Here is a 23,110-nt window from a genome sequence, read left to right on the forward strand (position 1 = left end):
TGTGTATAAGGGTTACTACAGTGGGGTGTAATGTGTATAAGGGTTACTACAGTGGGGTGTAATGTGTATAAGGGTTACTACAGTGGGGTGTAATGTGTATAAGGGTTACTACAGTGGGGTGTAATGTGTATAAGGGTTACTACAGTGGGGTGTAATGTGTATAAGGGTTACTACAGTGGGGTGTAATGTGTATAAGGGTTACTACAGTGGGGTGTAATGTGTATAAGGGTTACTACAGTGGGGTGTAATGTGTATAAGGGTTACTACAGTGGGGTGTAATGTGTATAAGGGTTACTACAGTGGGGTGTAATGTGTATAAGGGTTACTACAGTGGGGTGTAATGTGTATAAGGGTTACTACAGTGGGGTGTAATGTGTATAAGGGTTACTACAGTGGGGTGTAATGTGTATAAGGGTTACTACAGTGGGGTGTAATGTGTATAAGGGTTACTACAGTGGGGTGTAATGTGTATAAGGGTTACTACAGTGGGGTGTAATGTGTATAAGGGTTACTACAGTGGGGTGTAATGTGTATAAGGGTTACTACAGTGGGGTGTAATGTGTATAAGGGTTACTACAGTGGGGTGTAATGTGTATAAGGGTTACTACAGTGGGGTGTAATGTGTATAAGGGTTACTACAGTGGGGTGTAATGTGTATAAGGGTTACTACAGTGGGGTGTAATGTGTATAAGGGTTACTACAGTGGGGTGTAATGTGTATAAGGGTTACTACAGTGGGGTGTAATGTGTATAAGGGTTACTACAGTGGGGTGTAATGTGTATAAGGGTTACTACAGTGGGGTGTAATGTGTATAAGGGTTACTACAGTGGGGTGTAATGTGTATAAGGGTTACTACAGTGGGGTGTAATGTGTATAAGGGTTACTACAGTGGGGTGTAATGTGTATAAGGGTTACTACAGTGGGGTGTAATGTGTATAAGGGTTACTACAGTGGGGTGTAATGTGTATAAGGGTTACTACAGTGGGGTGTAATGTGTATAAGGGTTACTACAGTGGGGTGTAATGTGTATAAGGGTTACTACAGTGGGGTGTAATGTGTATAAGGGTTACTACAGTGGGGTGTAATGTGTATAAGGGTTACTACAGTGGGGTGTAATGTGTATAAGGGTTACTACAGTGGGGTGTAATGTGTATAAGGGTTACACAGTGGGGTGTAATGTGTATAAGGGGGATACAGTGGGGTGTAATGTGTATAAGGGGGATACAGTGACAATGCCTATATATTTATCCTATTTAAAACACTCTAAAAGGTTAGGAGACACAGTACGCAATTGGCGCAAAAGGTACCGCAAGGGTACGCCCTTAGTGTAGCAGACGCTGTGCACAGGGTGTGAGCACAGGCGTCGCAGACACTTACAGAATTAAACTTTAATAAATATACCATAAACAATGTACTTATACTGTAAACCCTTGTGCAGTGATAATGTGTAAATGCAACACAGTGTAACCTTGTTAGTCTAAAAGCTGTATGAGCGTATGTGACGCTCAGAGAACCCCTTAGCAATATAATAAACACTCAAATACCGGTCTAAGGGTCTAACGCCTTTTAAGGAAATGAATGAACGTTCAATTGCAAAAGAATAATACAATACAAGTTATACACTACCAAGATAACATAAAATACCTAACCGGATAACTACACATAAAATACAATACAGATACAATTACATTTAAAGGGGGGAAGGAGAGAGAGAGAATGGCTTATAACATTAAATAAGAGACAATATGGTTGCAGAGAATTTACACATGTGAGAAACAATCGCTGCGCAGTTAGTCAATGCTGAGACCCTTTGTGGAGAGAAAAATTGAGCTCACCCAGGCTGGCTGTCCCTATATACACAACACCCAGCAACAACACAATGGTCCCTACAATACCGCATGGGACAGAAGCTAGACTCCATTTTGGGAAAAACTCCCATGATTCCAAAGTCTGTAACATATGATTTAAAAGGGAATGTTAGCAGCCATTTTAGATTTGCAAGTCCAAACACATGGCACTCTCTGCTACACCACAATCACATAGCAGAAGACACAAGACTCCACTATATTCCAAAATGTCCAAGCCTCAACACAATGCATATGTTCTGATTTTACAATTCCAAACCATCTAAATCACCTTTCACAATTTCAAGCCAACACAGTATCTCAATAACCAGAGCATATGGTATGCTGACTATGCTATCCTTCCAGAATCAGCACCACATATCTCATGCTGTCCATATGAGCCATCACAAGACCAGATCACCAGGTACCCACAAGTATCAGCCTGCTATTGCTACAAGCACATGACTACAGTAACAAAAGGAAGTATGTTTTGACTTCTAACCTTCAGCAAGATGTATCATGTAAAACTACTATAATCTGTTATAAATCACCATCCATAAATGTATACCAGAGATGCTATGTTACAGATTGTCTACTGTTCCAATTCATTACAGATTTCATAGAGTATCATCCCAAACACCCAACAATCACACAACTGCACAAGCATCATTAACCTTAAGCCATTTGTATCTCCAAACTAACTATTCTATGCCATTATTTCACAACTACTTTACCACAAACACATATTTAAACTTTTCTATGCCATTAAGCCATGAGTATACAATACTTAGCCTTTCGCTTGGAGCCTGGTGATAAGCAAGCCATGCTTCTGGATGCTTGCTTGGTTCTGAGTGAGTCAGTGAGCCCCGTGATTTCCAGTGGATAATCTCATACCTGCATTCCAGCTGTGGGGGTGTGTCAACCACAGGAAGTGTGTGTCTTTCACAGCATGTGGGCTAGCTGTATCAGTGAGCAGAGCTGACCATGTGATCTTGGTTATGCACTTGTTTCAAATTCCTGTCTTGTGGGAAGCTATTGTTTGGCGAATACTGTCTCACTGTCCACTTTCAGTTGAGACAATGACATCCCAGCAATCATTCTTCTGGAGACAAATCCAGCCCCATTCGTAAACACAAGTGTTGGCCCTCCTCATTGAATCTCAAAGCTTAGTGTAATTAAAGGCTATTGTATTCCGTCTGCGGGACAGAAACTGACTATTCTTAGGTGTAATTTATTCGGAATACAATTAATCTTCAATTACTATTCCTGTGCTTAACTATGCATAAGAACATGTGAAGCCCTTTTAACATGCAAAGGGGAATCTCTAAGGTCTAAGAGCCATCTTGAGACCCACTGATACCTGTTGAACTCAGGGGAATATTAACTTATAAAATACATTATTTTGATTAAATATGCAGCGTGCACACGCATGAAGTGCATATATGGCAACGTGCAGCATGATATTTTTCTGACTTTGACAACAGTGTGGTGTAATGTGTATACAGTGTGGTGTAATGTGTATAAGGGGGATACAGTGGGGTGTAATGTGTATAAGGGGGACTACAGTGGGGTGTAATGTGTATAAGGGGGACTACAGTGGGGTGTTATGTGTATAAGGGGGACTACAGTGGGGTGTTATGTGTATAAGGGGGACTACAGTGGGGTGTTATGTGTATAAGGGGGACTACAGTGGGGTGTTATGTGTATAAGGGGGACTACAGTGGGGTGTTACGTGTATAAGGGGGACTACAGTGGGGTGTTATGTGTATAAGGGGGACTACAGTGGGGTGTTATGTGTTATGTGTATAAGGGGGACTACAGTGGGGTGTGATGTGTATACAGTGGGGTGTCATGTGTATACAGTGGGGTGTCATGTGTATACAGTGGGGTGTCATGTGTATACAGTGTGGTGTCATGTGTATAAGGAGGATACAGTGTGGTGTCATGTGTATAAGGGGGATACAGTGTGGTGTCATGTGTATAAGGGGGATACAGTGTGGTGTCATGTGTATAAGGGGGACTACAGTGGGGTGTCATGTGTATAAGGGGGACTACAGTGGGGTGTCATGTGTATAAGGGGGATACAGTGTGGTGTCATGTGTATAAGGGGGATACAGTGTGGTGTCATGTGTATAAGGGGGACTACAGTGGGGTGTCATGTGTATAAGGGGGACTACAGTGGGGTGTCGTGTATACAGTGGGGTGTCATGTGTATACAGTGTGGTGTCATGTGTATACAGTGTGGTGTCGTGTATAAGGGGGATACAGTGTGGTGTCATGTGTATAAGGGCGATACAGTGTGGTGTCATGTGTATAAGGGGGATACAGTGGGGTGTCATGTGTATAAGGGGGATACAGTGTGGTGTCATGTGTATAAGGGGGATACAGTGGGGTGTCATGTGTATAAGGGGGACTACAGTGGGGTGTGATGTGTATACAGTGGGGTGTCATGTGTATACAGTGTGGTGTCATGTGTATAAGGCAGATACAGTGTGGTGTCATGTGTATAAGGCGGATACAGTGTGGTGTCATGTGTATAAGGGGGATACAGTGTGGTGTCATGTGTATAAGGGGGATACAGTGTGGTGTCATGTGTATAAGGGGGATACAGTGTGGTGTCATGTGTATAAGGGGGATACAGTGGGGTGTCATGTGTATAAGGGGGACTACAGTGGGGTGTGATGTGTATACAGTGGGGTGTCATGTGTATACAGTGGGGTGTCATGTGTATACAGTGGGGTGTCATGTGTATAAGGGGGATAGTGGGGTGTCATGTGTATAAGGGGGATACAGTGTGGTGTCATGTGTATAAGGGGGATACAGTGTGGTGTCGTGTATAAGGGGGATACAGTGTGGTGTCGTGTATAAGGGGGATACAGTGTGGTGTCGTGTTTAAGGGGGATACAGTGTGGTGTCATGTGTATAAGGGGGATACAGTGGGGTGTCATGTGTATAAGGGGGATACAGTGGGGTGTCATGTGTATAAGGGGGATACAGTGGGGTGTCATGTGTATAAGGGGGATACAGTGGGGTGTCATGTGTATAAGGGGGACTACAGTGGGGTGTGATGTGTATACAGTGGGGTGTGATGTGTATACAGTGGGGTGTTATGTGTATACAGTGGGGTGTTATGTGTATAAGGGGTACTACAGTGGGGTGTCATGTGTATACAGTGGGGTGTCGTGTATACAGTGGGGTGTCATGTGTATACAGTGGGGTGTCATGTGTATAAGGGGGATACAGTGTGGTGTCATGTGTATAAGGGGGATACAGTGTGGTGTCGTGTATAAGGGGGATACAGTGTGGTGTCATGTGTATAAGGGGGATACAGTGGGGTGTCATGTGTATAAGGGGGACTACAGTGGGGTGTGATGTGTATACAGTGGGGTGTGATGTGTATACAGTGGGGTGTGATGTGTATACAGTGGGGTGTTATGTGTATACAGTGGGGTGTTATGTGTATAAGGGGTACTACAGTGGGGTGTGATGTGTATACAGTGGGGTGTGATGTGTATACAGTGGGGTGTCGTGTATACAGTGGGGTGTCATGTGTATACAGTGGGGTGTCGTGTATACAGTGGGGTGTCATGTGTATAAGGGGGATACAGTGTGGTGTCATGTGTATAAGGGGGATACAGTGTGGTGTCGTGTATAAGGGGGATACAGTGTGGTGTCGTGTATAAGGGGGATACAGTGTGGTGTCATGTGTATAAGGGGGATACAGTGGGGTGTCATGTGTATAAGGGATACAGTGTGGTGTCATGTGTATAAGGGGGATACAGTGTGGTGTCATGTGTATAAGGGGGATACAGTGTGGTGTCGTGTATAAGGGGGATACAGTGGGGTGTCATGTGTATAAGGGGGATACAGTGGGGTGTCATGTGTATAAGGGGGATACAGTGGGGTGTCATGTGTATAAGGGGGACTACAGTGGGGTGTGATGTGTATACAGTGGGGTGTGATGTGTATACAGTGGGGTGTGATGTGTATACAGTGGGGTGTGATGTGTATAAGGGGTACTACAGTGGGGTGTGATGTGTATACAGTGGGGTGTCATGTGTATACAGTGGGGTGTCATGTGTATACAGTGGGGTGTCATGTGTATACAGTGGGGTGTCATGTGTATAAGGGGGATACAGTGTGGTGTCATGTGTATAAGGGGGATACAGTGTGGTGTCATGTGTATAAGGGGGATACAGTGTGGTGTCATGTGTATAAGGGATACAGTGTGGTGTCATGTGTATAAGGGGGATACAGTGGGGTGTCATGTGTATAAGGGGGATACAGTGGGGTGTCATGTGTATACAGTGTGGTGTCATGTGTATAAGGGGTACTACAGTGGGGTGTCATGTGTATAAGGGGTACTACAGTGGGGTGTAATGTGTATAAGGTGTATACAGAGGGGCGTAATGTGTATAAGGGGTACTACAGTGGGGTGTAATGTGTATAAGGGGTACTACAGTGGGGTGTAATGTGTATAAGGGGGATACAGTGGTGTAATGTGTATAAGGGGGATACAGTGGGGTGTAATGTGTATAAGGGGGATACAGTGGGGTGTAATGTGTATAAGGGGGATACAGTGGGGTGTAATGTGTATAAGGGGGATACAGTGGGGTGTAATGTGTATAAGGGGGATACAGTGGGGTGTAATGTGTATACAATGTGGTGTCATGTGTATAAGGGGTACTACAATGTGGTGTCATGTGTATAAGGGGTACTACAGTGGGGTGTAATGTGTATAAGGGGTACTACAGTGGGGTGTAATGTGTATAAGGGGTACTACAGTGGGGTGTAATGTGTATAAGGGGTACTACAGTGGGGTGTAATGTGTATAAGGGGGATACAGTGGGGTGTAATGTGTATAAGGGGGATACAGTGGGGTGTAATGTGTATAAGGGGGATACAGTGGGGTGTAATGTGTATAAGGGGGATACAGTGGGGTGTAATGTGTATAAGGGGGATACAGTGGGGTGTAATGTGTATAAGGGGGATACAGTGGGGTGTAATGTGTATACAGTGGGGTGTAATGTGTATACAGTGGGGTGTAATGTGTATACAGTGGGGTGTAATGTGTATAAGGGGGATACAGTGGGGTGTAATGTGTATAAGGGGGATACAGTGGGGTGTAATGTGTATAAGGGGGATACAGTGGGGTGTAATGTGTATAAGGGGGATACAGTGGGGTGTAATGTGTATAAGGGGGATACAGTGGGGTGTAATGTGTATACAGTGTGGTGTCATGTGTATAAGGGGTACTACAGTGGGGTGTAATGTGTATAAGGGGTACTACAGTGTGGTGTAATGTGTATAAGGGGGATACAGTGGGGTGTAATGTGTATAAGGGGGATACAGTGGGGTGTAATGTGTATAAGGGGGATACAGTGGGGTGTAATGTGTATAAGGGGAATACAGTGGGGTGTAATGTGTATACAGTGGGTGTCATGTGTATAAGGGGTACTACAGTGGGGTGTAATGTGTATAAGGTGTATACAGTGGGGTGTAATGTGTATAAGGGGTACTACAGTGGTGTAATGTGTATAAGGGGGATACAGTGGGGTGTAATGTGTATACAGTGGGGTGTAAGGTGTATACAGTGGGGTGTAATGTGTATAAGGGGTACTACAGTGGTGTAATGTGTATAAGGGGGATACAGTGGGGTGTAATGTGTATAAGGGGGATACAGTGGGGTGTAATGTGTATAAGGGGGATACAGTGGGGTGTAATGTGTATAAGGGGGATACAGTGGGGTGTAATGTGTATAAGGGGGATACAGTGGGGTGTAATGTGTATAAGGGGGATACAGTGGGGTGTAATGTGTATAAGGGGGATACAGTGGGGTGTAATGTGTATACAGTGTGGTGTCATGTGTATAAGGGGTACTACAGTGGGGTGTAATGTGTGTAAGGTGTATACAGTGTGGTGTAATGTGTATAAGGGGTACTACAGTGGGGTGTAATGTGTATAAGGGGTACTACAGTGGGGTGTAATGTGTATAAGGGGGATACAGTGGTGTAATGTGTATAAGGGGGATACAGTGTGGTGTAATGTGTATAAGAGGGATACAGTGTGGTGTAATGTGTATACAGTGTGGTGTCATGTGTATAAGGGGTACTACAGTGGGGTGTAATGTGTATAAGGTGTATACAGTGTGGTGTAATGTGTATAAGGGGTACTACAGTGGGGTGTAATGTGTATAAGGGGGATACAGTGTGGTGTAATGTGTATAAGAGGGATACAGTGTGGTGTAATGTGTATACAGTGTGGTGTCATGTGTATAAGGGGTACTACAGTGGGGTGTAATGTGTATAAGGGGGATACAGTGGTGTAATGTGTATAAGGGGGATACAGTGGGGTGTAATGTGTATAAGGTGTATACAGTGTGGTGTAATGTGTATAAGGGGTACTACAGTGGGGTGTAATGTGTATAAGGGGGATACAGTGGTGTAATGTGTATAAGGGGGATACAGTGTGGTGTAATGTGTATAAGAGGGATACAGTGTGGTGTAATGTGTATACAGTGTGGTGTCATGTGTATAAGGGGTACTACAGTGGGGTGTAATGTGTATAAGGTGTATACAGTGTGGTGTAATGTGTATAAGGGGTACTACAGTGGGGTGTAATGTGTATAAGGGTTACTACAGTGTGGTGTAATGTGAATTGGTACTATTATGTGGCCCCACACCTTCCCAATGAAGCCATTATTTATTATTACCAGTTATTTATATAGCATACACATATTATGTACGCTTTATAAAATTATTCATTTTTGTTGGGAGCCAATTAACCTACCAGTATATGTTTGGATTGTGGGAGGAAACAGGAGCACCCGGAGGAAACATGCAGGGAAACAGGGAGAATATCCAAAACTCCACACTGTTAGGGCCATAGTGGGAGTGGAACCCATGACCTCAGTGCTGTGAGACAGTAATGCTAACCATTACGCCAACCGTATTGCCATGCACCTATATTGTTGTTGCAAGCCATCGGCACCCACTGACCTTATTTAATGGCAGAGTCTCGTGCACATGTGCAGGTCTCCGGGAACATGGCGTCTGGATATCTCCAGTGTGTATGCGCAAATCACTTTGAAATAGCCACGGTGGCTGAGTGATTTGTGCCCGCAGTGCAGGGCCGCATCCGCGGGACTCTGGAGGGGTAAGTATAGTATATGGGTGTGGTGTGGGCTACCGTGGATCATGGGGCCCGTGTGCACCGCACACCGTGGGCGTCTGGCGTCATACTGAGAGCACTTAATGCTGACCAGCATAAATAAACCCCAATGGGTACATAAGCCACACTTTTGGTATTAACATCCCCCTGACTCCGGATTCCTTTCTGGGCATGTTTGTTTTGACCTGGAACTTACCTCGCTCTCACTCACATTTTGTTCCCCTATTATGGGTGATTCTTACAGTTGGGAAGAAACTGATTTTAACTCAATGGATCTGTGCGTCTCTCCCAAGGTTGGAAGTTTTGAAATCCTCTTTGATAACACTATTATACTTTGAGGGGCAATCCACCTTGCCAGATTTAGGTACCAAAGTAACCCACTTTTATAAGAAATGGGGCCCCCTGGTGGAATCCTTAGCTCCTTTGCACTCATATATTACAACTGTTTGATGGCCTTTCGTTGACATCTTACAAAACTGTGTCTGAGGACTGATCATTTGTCTATTTGTTCTGTTATTGCCCCAATATATGTTTTTAAAAAAATAATAATAATTTATTCTCCTTTGGACCACTGGTAGGGGAGTCCTGATCTCACCCCACCCCCCCCCCCCCCTTTCCCTTTTTTCGTCTGTGTGTCTTGTGGTGTGAATGTGTGGTGAATGTTCTTTGGAATCTGTTTATTTTACTGGTTATGTGTATTGCCATTCTTTATACCTCTGGGGAGATGTTTGAGGAATACGTTTTTGAGATGACGATTTATGATCCCCTCCATCTTATCACATTCTGATTTGTACAATTCTAATGCTACATGGCTTTTTGATACAGATTGTCTGTTTGTATTCATTATTGAAAAATTCTCAATAAAAACATTTAAAAAAACAAAACAAAAAAACAATGGGGCAGGTAAATCTCACAATCCCCGGGATTGGAGCTTTCATTCCCGGGATTGAATCCCTGCCATTTTTTGGCCTAAATCCCGGATCCTGCCGATCTCGATCCCAGGATTGGCCTCCTATCTCTGCCCGCCTCCTCTGCAGGTGTTGGGGAGAGGCTGGGTCTCCCGGATACGTTCCCTGTTACATGGGTGTTGGTGGATTTAAAATAGAAAAAGCCGATACATTGTCATAACTCACGCCTGATATAGATAACTGTGTGGAAGAAACGTGTAATCACAAGAGCTGTGTTATTATACTAGTGTCTGATGAAGAGAGGATGTGTGGCCACAGGGTGGCAGTATTGGATTTCCTATCCAGAACCTGTAGGAATATTGGGACGTCTCCTGAACATCCTGTTCCAGGAAGACCAAAGGTCCCCTGGTTGACATTGCGGTGTGTACAGGACAGACAGCCGGCGCACTCGGTCAGGACGCAGGGCAGTAAGGGTATATCACTATGTGGCACCCTGCAGTGTATACCTGCCTCTCCTGGGCGTATTCCGGGCTCCTGCTGCTGATCACTGGAGTCCTTGTTGCTTTTCTTATGTATTGTGCCTATGTGAAGTACATCCACATGAAGTATGACCACATCCCCGGGCCCCCGCGATCCAGGTCAGTCACACGGTCACCATTAACCATCTGTGCTCTGTACTAAGTATAAAACTGCAATTTACTTTTTACACATTGACGTATTTCTTTTTACACAAATGACTGTGGCGCCTAGTTACTAAGGGGCAGATTTAACAACCGGTGATATTCTTGTCATTACCCGTTATGATAATTGGCGCTCCAGCCAAACAGCTCCTGTCATGTATTTGAAAAATGGGCGTTACAGTAGGGTCTGACCCACCGATGTGTTCACAATTCCGCAAATGCAGCCGCAGAATTACAAATGAATTGCAGAAATTGATTACCGGCGACCGTTGCGGATGACCCAGGGCTACTCGGAATAATGAGAATGCGGCCATACCAGGCGCTATGTTTTAAGTCACAGAAATCGCAGCTGTTGTCAGATGCTCGCCCTGAAAACTGGTATGACACGCCTGCGTTTTCTCAACCACTCCCGCAAACACCAAGTGTCTGCCCACGATTGCCCACCACCTGTCAATCAGGATGCAATCACGTAAGAATTGCAAATTGCAGGTCATGCGTGAGCAATGCGTTTGCAGTGCATGCGTTGTCCGATAATAGGACGATTTGCAATTTTGTGAAATTGCAACTGACGCTGAATACGGCCGTAAGTGCTGAAGCAATTATTACTGAGTGCTGAAGATAGTTGTGCTACTGAACAATAAGCTATATAGAAATAATTGTTGGAGAGCTGAGACTGTTGTTTTCTCTGAACCAAGGATGATCAGCTTTAGATGCTAACTTTGAATATTGTGGATTCTCATAGAAGGGGCGTAAGTTTATATCAGCGCCCGGAGGTGAAACGGATGTGGCACCCCCTCCCCCCGATGACTCCAGTTTATGCATGCGCCCACATCTGTCGGTGCACATGCAGTAGCGCAGCTGAGGGGGCAGAGGAGGAAGTGATTTGCCAGTACTCCTGCAAGTTAGAGGGGAGGTGATGCAGGCAGCTGTGAACTCTCAATACATCGCCACCCCTCGACACCTACTGCAACGATGTTAATCGCATATGTACTAACATATGCCATCAACATTGCAATGCGGTGACGGAGGCCCCCCGCGATACCTGTGAGGTGGTGTGCGGGGGGTCTCCGTCACCTCACAGGGGTCTCCACACTGGGAAGCAGCAGCAGGCTGCCCCGGCGCCGCCTCCACCCCCCTGCAGCCGGAGAGGACCTCCGGCTGCGTTGCTAGGGGGAGGAGGAGACTACCTTCCGGGTCCAGGCTGCCTGAAGGAAGGTATGCCGGGGGGCAGGGGGGGTCGGCATCTGTGGCGGCCAGCGATAAGAAGCCCATAGGCTTCTATAGGGTATCACCCTCTAGAGATGGTGATACCCTGGGCGGCGAAAAACTGGCTGTGGGGGTCTTTGTACATTTGAAAATGCTGTATACCCCGAAAACGGGGGTTTTAATGCATTTTTCCCTTAGTACATCCCGCCCAGAAAAGGAAAAACACTGACCGTACGTCTAGGTGGTACAGTAATAAAAGGAGGTGAGGCAACAAGGGCTGATGGTAGACTGAGTTGTAGAAACACTGCGGCAGGAGGGGGGTCCTAGTGATGTGGGGAGTGTGAGCAGTGTTGTGCCGGTGAGGCCTGTCTGCACGGGGAGTGTGGCCTGTGCCGGGGGGTAAGACCAGCGCCTACCTTCAAAAAACTCAATCTCCCCCCCCCCCCCCCACTTCTTCGCTAATATCAGTACCTCCCGCTTTCCTCTTTTGGGAAAAGCCATAAAGGGTTTTGGTGTTTCCTGCACCCTACCAGAGAGAGACCTCCCTCCGGCAGCCCCATAGCAGGTAATTGGCTAAAGCTATCTGAAGATGGCATTAGCCCACTAAGGCAAGATCCCCAGAGAGAAGCTTTGCGGCTCTGGTTAAACGCTGTTCCCATAGAAAACGATAGGGACGGCTATTGCTGGAACCAGCGTGCAGAGATATCTCCTGCGTTTATCATTGGTGCATCTCAGGGATACTCAATTCTGTTCTTAAACGTACAAAAGTTTCCACATACTTTACGAGCAGAATTGGTTAATAAATATATCCCCATAGTGAGAAGATATTAGATCTAGACAATTACTAAGGTTGCGATTCAATTCAGCGTGATATGAATATCCCCAGGACCCCATCGCGTCCCGCACTTTAGTTGTGAAATGTATGTAGGAGAAGAAGAAATTAGACTCTCACTGAAGAAATTCAGTTAAATATGACAAATTTTAAAACAACGTTTAATAAGTATTTAGAATATGTTTGTGTGTCTAAGTAAAAAATAAGAACAAAATGGAACTACGCTGTTTATCCCTATGCGTGCAGCCGCGATCCATTCGCTTCTATGGGAAAGCCGCGGCTGGGAATGAAACGCAGCCTCCGCAGCGCACCGCAGGAGCAAACGCTGCAAGGACGCAGCAGGGCACAGCTGGAATAACGGCGCAGGGTCACACATGATAATAGGTTTCCTGGTTCTCATAATTTTCATACAACGTATAAATTCCTAAACTGACATTTTTAAAACCTATAAAATCCTAAAACATGGACAGAGAAACCTAATTCTAGTATTTTAGATCCTACAAATCTGAGGCCTGGTAATAATTGTCTTTTGCTTGTTTGCTATTCGTTATGGTGGCGAGCCCCTCGTCATTTGTGTGCTGATCGTTATCTCCTGCACGCAGTTTGTGGACTCGTGTCCTCTTACTCCACTTTCATAGAACCTGCCAGACTAATCTGCTGATCACGGTTTGGCCTGGCCTGTCTGCTACAGCCTGAGAAGGACAGGTGGAGTGACAGGGCAGATCTACAGGAGCTGTAGCGTTGTACAATATTGCACAGCGGCAGAGAGGCGCAGGGTAGGGGCTGTGCGATACCGTGCAGCTCATATGCTAATGCAGCAGGAGGCATCTGGGGTAAGTAGACGCCTCCTGTCGGCTTCCGTGATCCGCTGCTGCATCTCTGCGGGACCATCGGTCATCTGAGTAACCTGCTGGAGACCAGTAAATCTACGTTGCCAGGTGCAGACACTGACTTTGGCGCTCCCACAAAACGGAGGTGACACGCCCCTTCCCCACCCCCACATGCCCTCAGCCTGTCCATCAGGCTTGCGTGCAAGGACGCAGTACCCCTTCTGCGCAGGTGCAGTGTCCCCACCATTGGACCTGAATGCTAAATGTCGGATTTGTGTGTACAAGTCTGAATCAGGCCATAAGTGCAAAATATATATAATGTCATTGGAAGTTTTTGTTTTGCTCTGTTTGGGGTCCTGTCCTGTTTGCTGTCAATTCTGATGAAATAAGACCAATAACTGCACTTCATGAAGCACCCGATACCCACTTCCTCCACCCCGTGTGTTTGTGAGGACTGGAAATGTACATCACTATACTGACCGGTGTTGGGTCCATCATTCAGACCCAGGATGAGAGCTGAGGTATAGATGGCCCCACTCCATGGTAAATATGACCATTAAAGTGCTATATATGAGGGGGGAAACCAAGAGCTCACTTATTTACAGTATAATTTTTATGTAACACAAATGTCAGTAGATGCAACAGGGTCCATAAACCCCTAATGTCTGAAGCGCATAAATGCTTTTGCGTGTTTACAGGTAACAGATTCGCACCCGTTAGACTGTGTTGTGTGTTATAACAAAGGTTCCTCATCTTCCCGTTCCAGCTTCCTCATGGGTCATTCAGCAACCATTAGCAAAGCCTCGAAGGACTACAAGGTGGTGCATGACCTCTTCCTGCGATGGTACGTCTCTTGCTGTAAGGGTAGGACCATTCTCTGTGTCTGTACATATGCTATTGTGAGAGACTAGGGCGTGTTAGACCCATATAATTACTGACCCCCTCCGTGTCCGCATTTATGGAGCGTATCCTGAACGTGTCACCCGCAGGACATATACCAGAGGTAATTCCTCCTGACAGCGGTGTTACTGGTTCCTCACACACAAATATGCTGAATATTATTGTTACTGGGAATAGTTATACATCAAACAACAAAGAGGAAGGGGGGTGCAAACCCTAAATTCCCTTCCGCACACTGAAAATTACCTGTAACCATCCCTGAACCTATCTGGTAATAAAATTCAGAGAATTAGTCACAAATGTTTGCAAACACATGTTTAGCTGCTGGCCACGTCACGGCTTCTCTGATACAGCAGTCCTAACCTACGTAATAGCAGTGCCCACATAGGGCCATGTAATTTGTCACAGTAGGCCTCATGATAAAGGCTATTACTAAAACACTTCTAGTTATACATCTCCAGGATAATCCCCAGCACTCATTACAGAGGTGCTACCATGGTAATGACAGATAAACAAAGAGGCCGCAAAGCAGGACCCTGCTTACAATCTATAGGACATGTCTTTTGGCCATGGATATACTATACGTTCCTGTCTCCGAGAGGAGGAGAGTGGGGGCACTGCCACATATAGATTTCCTGTCTCAGAGAGGAGGAGAGTGGGGGCACTGCCACATGTAGACTTCCTGTCTCAAAGGAGAGTGGGGGCACTGCCACATGTAGACTTCCTGTCTCAAAGGAGAGTGGGGGCACTGCCACATGTAGACTTCCTGTCTCAAAGGAGAGTGGGGGCACTGCCACATGTAGACTTCCTGTCTCAAAGGAGAGTGGGGGCACTGCCACATGTAGACTTCCTGTCTCAGAGAGGAGGAGAGTGGGGGCACTGCCACATATAGACTTCCTGACTCAGAGAGGAGGAGAGTGGGGGCACTGCCACATACTGTATAGACTTCCTGTCTCAGAGAGGAGGAGAGTGGGGGCACTGCCACATATAGACTTCCTGTCTCAAAGGAGAGTGGGGGCACTGCCACATATAGACTTCCTGTCTCAGAGAGGAGGAGAGTGGGGACACTGGCACATATAGACTTCCTGTCTCGGAGAGTGGGGGCACTGCCACATGTAGACTTCCTGTCTCAAAGGAGAGTGGGGGCACTGCCACATATAGACTTCCTGTCTCAGAGAGGAGGAGAGTGGGGACACTGGCACATATAGACTTCCTGTCTCGGAGAGTGGGGGGCACTGCCACATATAGACTTCCTGTCTCATAGAGGAGGAGAGTGGGGGCACTGCCACATATAGACTTCCTGTCTCAGAGAGGAGGAGAGTGGGGGCACTGCAACATGTAGACTGCCTGTCTCAGAGAGGAGGAGAGTGGGGGCAGAGTGGGGGCACTGCCACATATAGACTTCCTGTCTTAGAGCGGAGGAGAGTGGGGGCACTGCCACATATAGACTTCCTGTCTTAGAGCGGAGGAGAGTGGGGGCACTGCCACATATAGACTAACTGTCTCAGAGAGGAGGACAGTGGGGGCACTGCCACATATAGACTTCCTGTCTCAGAGAGGAGGAAAGTGGGGGCACTGCCACATGTAGACTTCCTGTCTCAAAGGAGAGTGGGGGCACTGCCACATATAGACTTCCTGTCTCAGAGAGGAGGAGAGTGGGGGCACTGCCACATATAGACTTCCTGACTCAGAGAGGAGGAGAGTGGGGGCACTGCCACATACTGTATAGACTTCCTGTCTCAGAGAGGAGGAGAGTGGGGGCACTGCCACATATAGACTTCCTGTCTCAAAGGAGAGTGGGGGCACTGCCACATATAGACTTCCTGTCTCAGAGAGGAGGAGAGTGGGGACACTGGCACATATAGACTTCCTGTCTCGGAGAGTGGGGGCACTGCCACATGTAGACTTCCTGTCTCAAAGGAGAGTGGGGGCACTGCCACATATAGACTTCCTGTCTCAGAGAGGAGGAGAGTGGGGACACTGGCACATATAGACTTCCTGTCTCGGAGAGTGGGGGGCACTGCCACATATAGACTTCCTGTCTCATAGAGGAGGAAAGTGGGGGCACTGCCACATATAGACTTCCTGTCTCTGAGAGGAGGAGAGTGGGGGCACTGCAACATGTAGACTGCCTGTTTTAGAGAGGAGGAGAGTGGGGGCAGAGTGGGGGCACTGCCACATATAGACTTCCTGTCTTAGAGAGGAGGAGAGTGGGGGCACTGCCACATGTAGACTTCCTGTCTCAGAGAGGAGGAGAGTGGGGGCACTGCCACATACTGTATAGACTTCCTGTCTCAGAGAGGAGGAGAGTGGGGGCACTGCCACATATAGACTTCCTGTCTCAAAGGAGAGTGGGGACACTGCCACATGTAGACTTCCTGTCTCAAAGGAGAGTGGGGACACTGCCACATGTAGACTTCCTGTCTCAAAGGAGAGTGGGGGCACTGCCACATATAGACTTCCTGTCTCAGAGAGGAGGAGAGTGGGGGCACTGCCACATGTAGACTTCCTGTCTCAAAGGAGAGTGGGGACACTGCCACATATAGACTTCTTGTCTCAGAGAGGAGGAGAGTGGGGGCACTGCCACATGTAGACTTCCTGTCTCAGAGAGGAGGAGAGTGGGGGCACTGCCACATGTAGACTTCCTGTCTCAAAGGAGAGTGGGGGCACTGCCACATATAGACTTCCTGTCTCAGAGTGGAGGAGAGTGGGGGCACTGCCACATGTAGACTTCCTGTCTCAAAGGAGAGTGGGGGCACTGCCACATATAGACTTCCTGTCTCAGAGTGGAGGAGAGTGGGGGCACTGCCACATACTGTATAGACTTCCTGTCTCAGAGAGGAGGAGAGTGGGGGCACTGCCACATATAGACTTCCTGTCCCAGAGAGGAGGAGAGTGGGGGCACTGCCACATGTAGACTTCCTGTCTCAGAGAGGAGGAGAGTGGGGGCACTGCCACATACTGTATAGACTTCCTGTCTCAGAGAGGAGGAGAGTGGGGGCACTGCCACATATAGACTTCCTGTCTCAAAGGAGAGTGGGGACACTGCCACATGTAGACTTCCTGTCTCAAAGGAGAGTGGGGACACTGCCACATGTAGACTTCCTGTCTCAAAGGAGAGTGGGGGCACTGCCACATGTAGACTTCCTGTCTCAATGGAGAGTGGGGGCACTGCCACATATAGACTTCCTGTCTCAGAGAGGAGGAGAGTGGGGGCACTGCCACATGTAGACTTCCTGTCTCAAAGGAGAGTGGGGACACTGCCACATATAGACTTCTTGTCTCAGAGAGGAGGAGAGTGGGGGCACTGCCACATGTAGACTTCCTGTCTCAGAGAGGAGGAGAGTGGGGGCACTGCCACATGTAGACTTCCTGTCTCAAAGGAGAGTGGGGGCACTGCCACATACTGTATAGACTTCCTGTCTCAGAGAGGAGGAGAGTGGGGGCACTGCCACATATAGACTTCCTGTCTCAAAGGAGAGTGGGGACACTGCCACATATAGACTTCCTGTCTCAAAGGAGAGTGGGGACACTGCCACATGTAGACTTCCTGTCTCAAAGGAGAGTGGGGGCACTGCCACATGTAGACTTCCTGTCTCAGAGAGGAGGAGAGTGGGGGCACTGCCACATGTAGACTTCCTGTCTCAAAGGAGAGTGGGGACACTGCCACATATAGACTTCTTGTCTCAGAGAGGAGGAGAGTGGGGGCACTGCCACATGTAGACTTCCTGTCTCAGAGTGGAGGAGAGTGGGGGCACTGCCACATACTGTATAGACTTCCTGTCTCAGAGAGGAGGAGAGTGGGGGCACTGCCACATATAGACTTCCTGTCTCAGAGAGGAGGAGAGTGGGGGCACTGCCACATATAGACTGCCTGTCTCCGAGAGGAGAGTGGGGGCACTGCCACATGTAGACTGCCTGTCTCAGAGAGGAGGAGAGTGGGGGCACTACCACATGTAGACTGCCTGTCTCAGAGAGGAGGAGAGTGGGGGCACTGCCACATATAGACTGCCTGTCTCCGAGAGGAGAGTGGGGGCACTGCCACATATAGACAGCCTGTCTCCGAGAGGAGAGTGGGGGCACTGCCACATATAGACTGCCTGTCTCCGAGAGGAGAGTGGGGGCACTGCCACATGTAGACTGCCTGTCTCAGAGAGGAGGAGAGTGGGGGCACTTCCTGTCTCAGAGAGGAGGAGAGTGGGGGCACTACCACATGTAGACTGCCTGTCTCAGAGAGGAGGAGAGTGGGGGCACTGCCACATATAGAGTGGGGGCACTGCCACATATAAATAAAAGGCCACGCAGCTTGGCAGTCTGACCAGAGATGCCAGAAGCACGCTGCTTGTGTACAGATTTGCAGGCGCACCCAGCGTCATGCATCAAGAACGACAGCGAAACACCTGTGTTTTTGCCACCACTCCCCTATCAACACCCACAAATACCTGACTATAATTCACTCTGCGTAAAGGTAAACACTGCAAGTGGCATCGCTATTAGACTGTCTCTCATGCGTTTAATTGCAAAAACATCGGCCTAGCGTCTGTTATCCCTACTTCTATAGGCTTCATCATGAAGGTTTATGGAATAACAGCTAAAATGTTCTGTCTGTTATTAGTCTATTATTTGGGGATTTGTAGTTCAATTTTGGGTTTGATTTTCAATTCGAATGTAAGTAAATCAGGGGATCCTACTTTCAAGTACCAATGTTTTGCCGATATTTGATTTTGAGTGGGATTTAGTTTTATATTCGATTCTACATTTGATTTTGTCTTTAGTAAATCTCCAAATGCAAAATCAGCCAAAACCAAAAAACTGAACTTTAGTAAATACACCCTGGTGTCTTTCAGTAGCTGATTGGTAATTACTCTGAAAAAAGGTGAAAACCTGAAACCTTTTTGAATCACGGCACCTACAGTGTCAGTAATTACTTTTCTCTAACGTCCTAGTGGATGCTGGGGACTCCGTAAGGACCATGGGGAATAGACGGGCTCCGCAGGAGACTGGGCACTCTAAAGAAAGATTTAGTACTACCTGGTGTGCACTGGCTCCTCCCTCTATGCCCCTCCTCCAGACCTGAGTTAGAATCTGTGCCCGGCCAGAGCTGGGTGCTTTTAGTGAGCTCTCCTGAGCTTGCTAATAAGAAAGTATTTTAGTTAGGTTTTTTTATTTTCAGAGAGCTTCTGCTGGCAACAGACTCTCTGCTACGTGGGACTGAGGGGAGAGAAGCAAACCTACTAACTGCGGCTAGGTTGCGCTTCTTAGGCTACTGGACACCATTAGCTCCAGAGGGATCGAACACAGGACCTGACCTTGTCGTCCGTTCCTGGAGCCGCGCCGCCGTCCCCCTCGCAGAGCCAGAAGTCAGAAGCCGGCAGAAGCAAGAAGACATCGAAATCGGCGGCAGAAGACTCCTGTCTTCACATGAGGTAGCGCACAGCACTGCAGCTGTGCGCCATTGCGCCCACACTACCCACACACTCCGGTCACTGTAGGGTGCAGGGCGCAGTGGGGGGCGCCCTGGGCAGCAATTAGAATACCTCTTGGCAAAAAGATACATATATACAGCTGGGCACTGTATATATGTACGAGCCCCCGCCATTTTATTACACAGACCCGGGACTGAAGCCCGCCGCTGAGGGGGCGGGGCCTTCTTCCTCAGCACTAACCAGCGCCATTTTCTCTTCACAGCTCCGCTGAGAGGAAGCTCCCCAGGCTCTCCCCTGCAGTATCAAGGTAGAAAAAGGGTAAAAAGAGAGGGGGGGCACATAATTTTGCACCTAAATTTATCATAAACAGCAGCTACTGGGTAAACACTAAATTACTGTGTAATCCCTGGGTTATATAGCGCTGGGGTGTGTGCTGGCATACTCTCTGTCTCCCCAAAAGGCCTTGTGGGGTCCTGTCCTCAATTAGAGCATTCTCTGTGTGTGTGCGGTGTGTCGGTACGTTTGTGTCGACATGTTTGACGAGGACGGTTACGTGGAGGCAGAACAAGTGCAAGTGACTGTGGTGTCGCCGCCGACGGCGCCGACACCTGATTGGATGGATATGTGGAAGGTGTTAAATGATAATGTAAGCTCCTTGCATAAAAGGTTGGATAATCAGTCAGGGTCTCAACCCGTGTCTGATTCTGCAGCTCAGAGGCCGTCAGGGTCTCAAAAGCGCCCACTATCCCAGTTGGTTGACACAGATGTCGACACGGATTCTGACTCCAGTGTCGATGACGATGAGGCAAAGTTGCAGCCTAAAATGACTAAAGCCATCCGATACATGATTATAGCAATGAAGTGAAGGATGTATTGCACATATCAGAGGTAAACCCTGTCCCTGACAAGAGGGTTTATATGTATGGGGAGAAAAAGCAAGAGGTGACTTTTCCCCCTTCACATGAGTTAAATGAGTTATGTGAAAAGGCGTGGGATTCCCCCGATAGGAAAGTGCTGATTTCCAAAAGGTTACTTATGGCGTACCCTTTCCCGCCAACGGACAGTGTGTGCTGGGAATCCTCTCCTAGGGTAGATAAAGCTCTGACACGCTTATCTAAGAAGGTGGCCCTGCCGTCACAGGATACGGCCGCCCTAAAGGATCCTGCAGATAGGAAGCAGGAAAGTATCCTGAAGTCTGTTTATACACATTCAGGTACCATACTGCGGCCGGCAATTGCGTCGGCCTGGATGTGTAGTGCTGTAGCAGCATGGACAGATAATCTGTCTGAGGAACTGGATACCTTAGACAAGGATACCATTTTACTGACCCTGGGGCATATAAAAGACGCTGTCCTATATATGAGGGATGCCCAGAGGGACATTTGCTTACTGGGCTCTAGAATAAATGCAATGTCAATTTCTGCCAGAAGGGTCCTGTGGACTCGGCAATGGGCAGGTGATGCCGACTCCAAAAAGCACATGGAGGTGTTACCTTACAAGGGTGAGGAATTGTTTGGGGACGGTCTCTCGGACCTAGTTTCCACAGCTACGGCTGGGAAGTCAAACTTTTTGCCATATATTCCCTCACAGCCTAAGAAAGCACCGTATTACCAAATGCAGTCCTTTCGATCACAGAGAAGCAAGAAGGTCAGAGGTGCGTCCTTTCTGGCCAGAGGCAGGGGTAGAGGAAAGAAGCTGCACCATTCAGCTAGTTCCCAGGAACAGAAGTCCTCCCCGGCTTCCACTAAATCCACCGCATGACTCTGGGGCTCCACAGGAGCCAGGAGCGGTGGGGGGCGCGTCTCCGAAATTTCAGCCACCAGTGGGTCCGCTCACAGGTGGATCCCTGGGCTATACAGCTTGTGTCTCAGGGATACAAGCTGGAATTCGAAGTGATGCCCCCTCACCGTTACCTCAAATCGGCCCTGCCAGCTTCCCCCATAGAAAGGGAAGTAGTGTTAGCGGCAATTCACAAGTTATATCTCCAGCAGGTGGTGGTAAAGGTTCCCCTCCTTCAACAAGGAAGAGGATACTATTCCACAATGTTTGTGGTACCGAAACCGGACGGTTCGGTCAGACCCATATTGAATTTAAAATCCCTGAACATTTATCTGAAAAGATTCAAATTCAAAATGGAATCGCTCAGAGCGGTCATTGCAAGCCTGGAAGAGGGGGATTTTATGGTGTCTCTGGACATCAAGGGTGCGTACTTGCATGTCCCCATTTATCCACCTCATCAGGAGTACCTCAGGTTTGTGGTACAGGACTGTCATAACCAATTCCAGACGTTGCCGTTTGGCCTGTCCACGGCACCGAGAATATTTACCAAGGTGATGGCGGAAATGATGGTGCTCCTTCGGAAGCAAGGGGTTACGATTATCCCATACTTGGACGATCTCCTCATAAAGGCGAGGTCCAGGGAGCGGTTGCTGATCAGCATAGCACTCTCTAAGGAAGTGTTGCAACAGCACGGCTGGATTCTGAATATTCCAAAGTCGCAGCTGATTCCTACGACGCGTCTGCCCTTCCTGGGCATGATTTTGGACACAAACCAAAAAAGGGTGTTTCTCCCGGAGGAGAAGGCTCAGGAGCTCGTGACTCTGGTCAGAGGCCTCCTAAAACCAAAACAGGTATCGGTGCATCACTGCACGCGTGTCCTGGGAAAGATGGTGGCGTCATACGAAGCCATTCCCTTCGGCAGGTTCCATGCGAGGATCTTTCAGTGGGATCTGTTGGACAAGTGGTCCGGATCGCATCTTCAGATGCATCGGCTAATCACCCTGTCCCCCAGGGCCAGGGTGTCTCTTCTGTGGTGGCTGCAAAGTGCTCACCTCCTCGAGGACCGCAGGTTCAGCATACAGGACTGGGTCCTGGTGACCACGGATGCAAGCCTCCGAGGATGGGGGGCAGTCACTCAAGGCAGAAACTTCCAGGGGCTGTGGTCAAGTCAGGAGACTTGTCTGCACATCAATATCCTGGAACTAAGGGCCGTATACAACGTCCTGAGTCAAGCGGAGCCTCTGCTTCGAAACCAACCAGTGCTGATTAAGTCAGACAACATCACGGCAGTGGCCCATGTAAACCGCCAGGGCGGCACAAGAAGCAGGGTGGCAATGGCAGAAGCCACCAGGATTCTTTGTTGGGCGGAGAATCACGTATTAGCACTGTCAGCAGTGTTCATTCCGGGAGTGGACAACTGGGAAGCAGACTTCCTCAGCAGGCACGACCTCCACCCGGGAGAGTGGGGACTTCATCAAGAAGTCTTCACGCAGATTGCAAGGCGGTGGGAACTGCCACAGGTGGACATGATGGCA

The 23,110-nt window shown here is 47.9% G+C and overlaps 1 protein-coding gene across 1 annotated transcript in view; it reads left to right on the forward strand.

The window, feature by feature from the left end:
- Window positions 1-10,298: 10,298 nt before the first annotated feature.
- Window positions 10,299-23,110, forward strand: part of LOC134981290 (cholesterol 24-hydroxylase-like) — a 57,536-nt gene continuing 44,724 nt past the window's right edge. The window contains exons 1-2 of the mRNA XM_063948620.1: window positions 10,299-10,560; window positions 14,237-14,314. Coding sequence (XP_063804690.1) covers window positions 10,406-10,560; window positions 14,237-14,314 — 233 coding nt within the window. The 5' untranslated portion in view covers window positions 10,299-10,405. The remainder of the gene's footprint in view (window positions 10,561-14,236; window positions 14,315-23,110) is intronic.

Source organism: Pseudophryne corroboree, chromosome 12 (assembly GCF_028390025.1).
Source record: "Pseudophryne corroboree isolate aPseCor3 chromosome 12, aPseCor3.hap2, whole genome shotgun sequence".
In the NCBI taxonomy this organism is placed as follows: Eukaryota; Metazoa; Chordata; class Amphibia; order Anura; family Myobatrachidae; genus Pseudophryne; species Pseudophryne corroboree.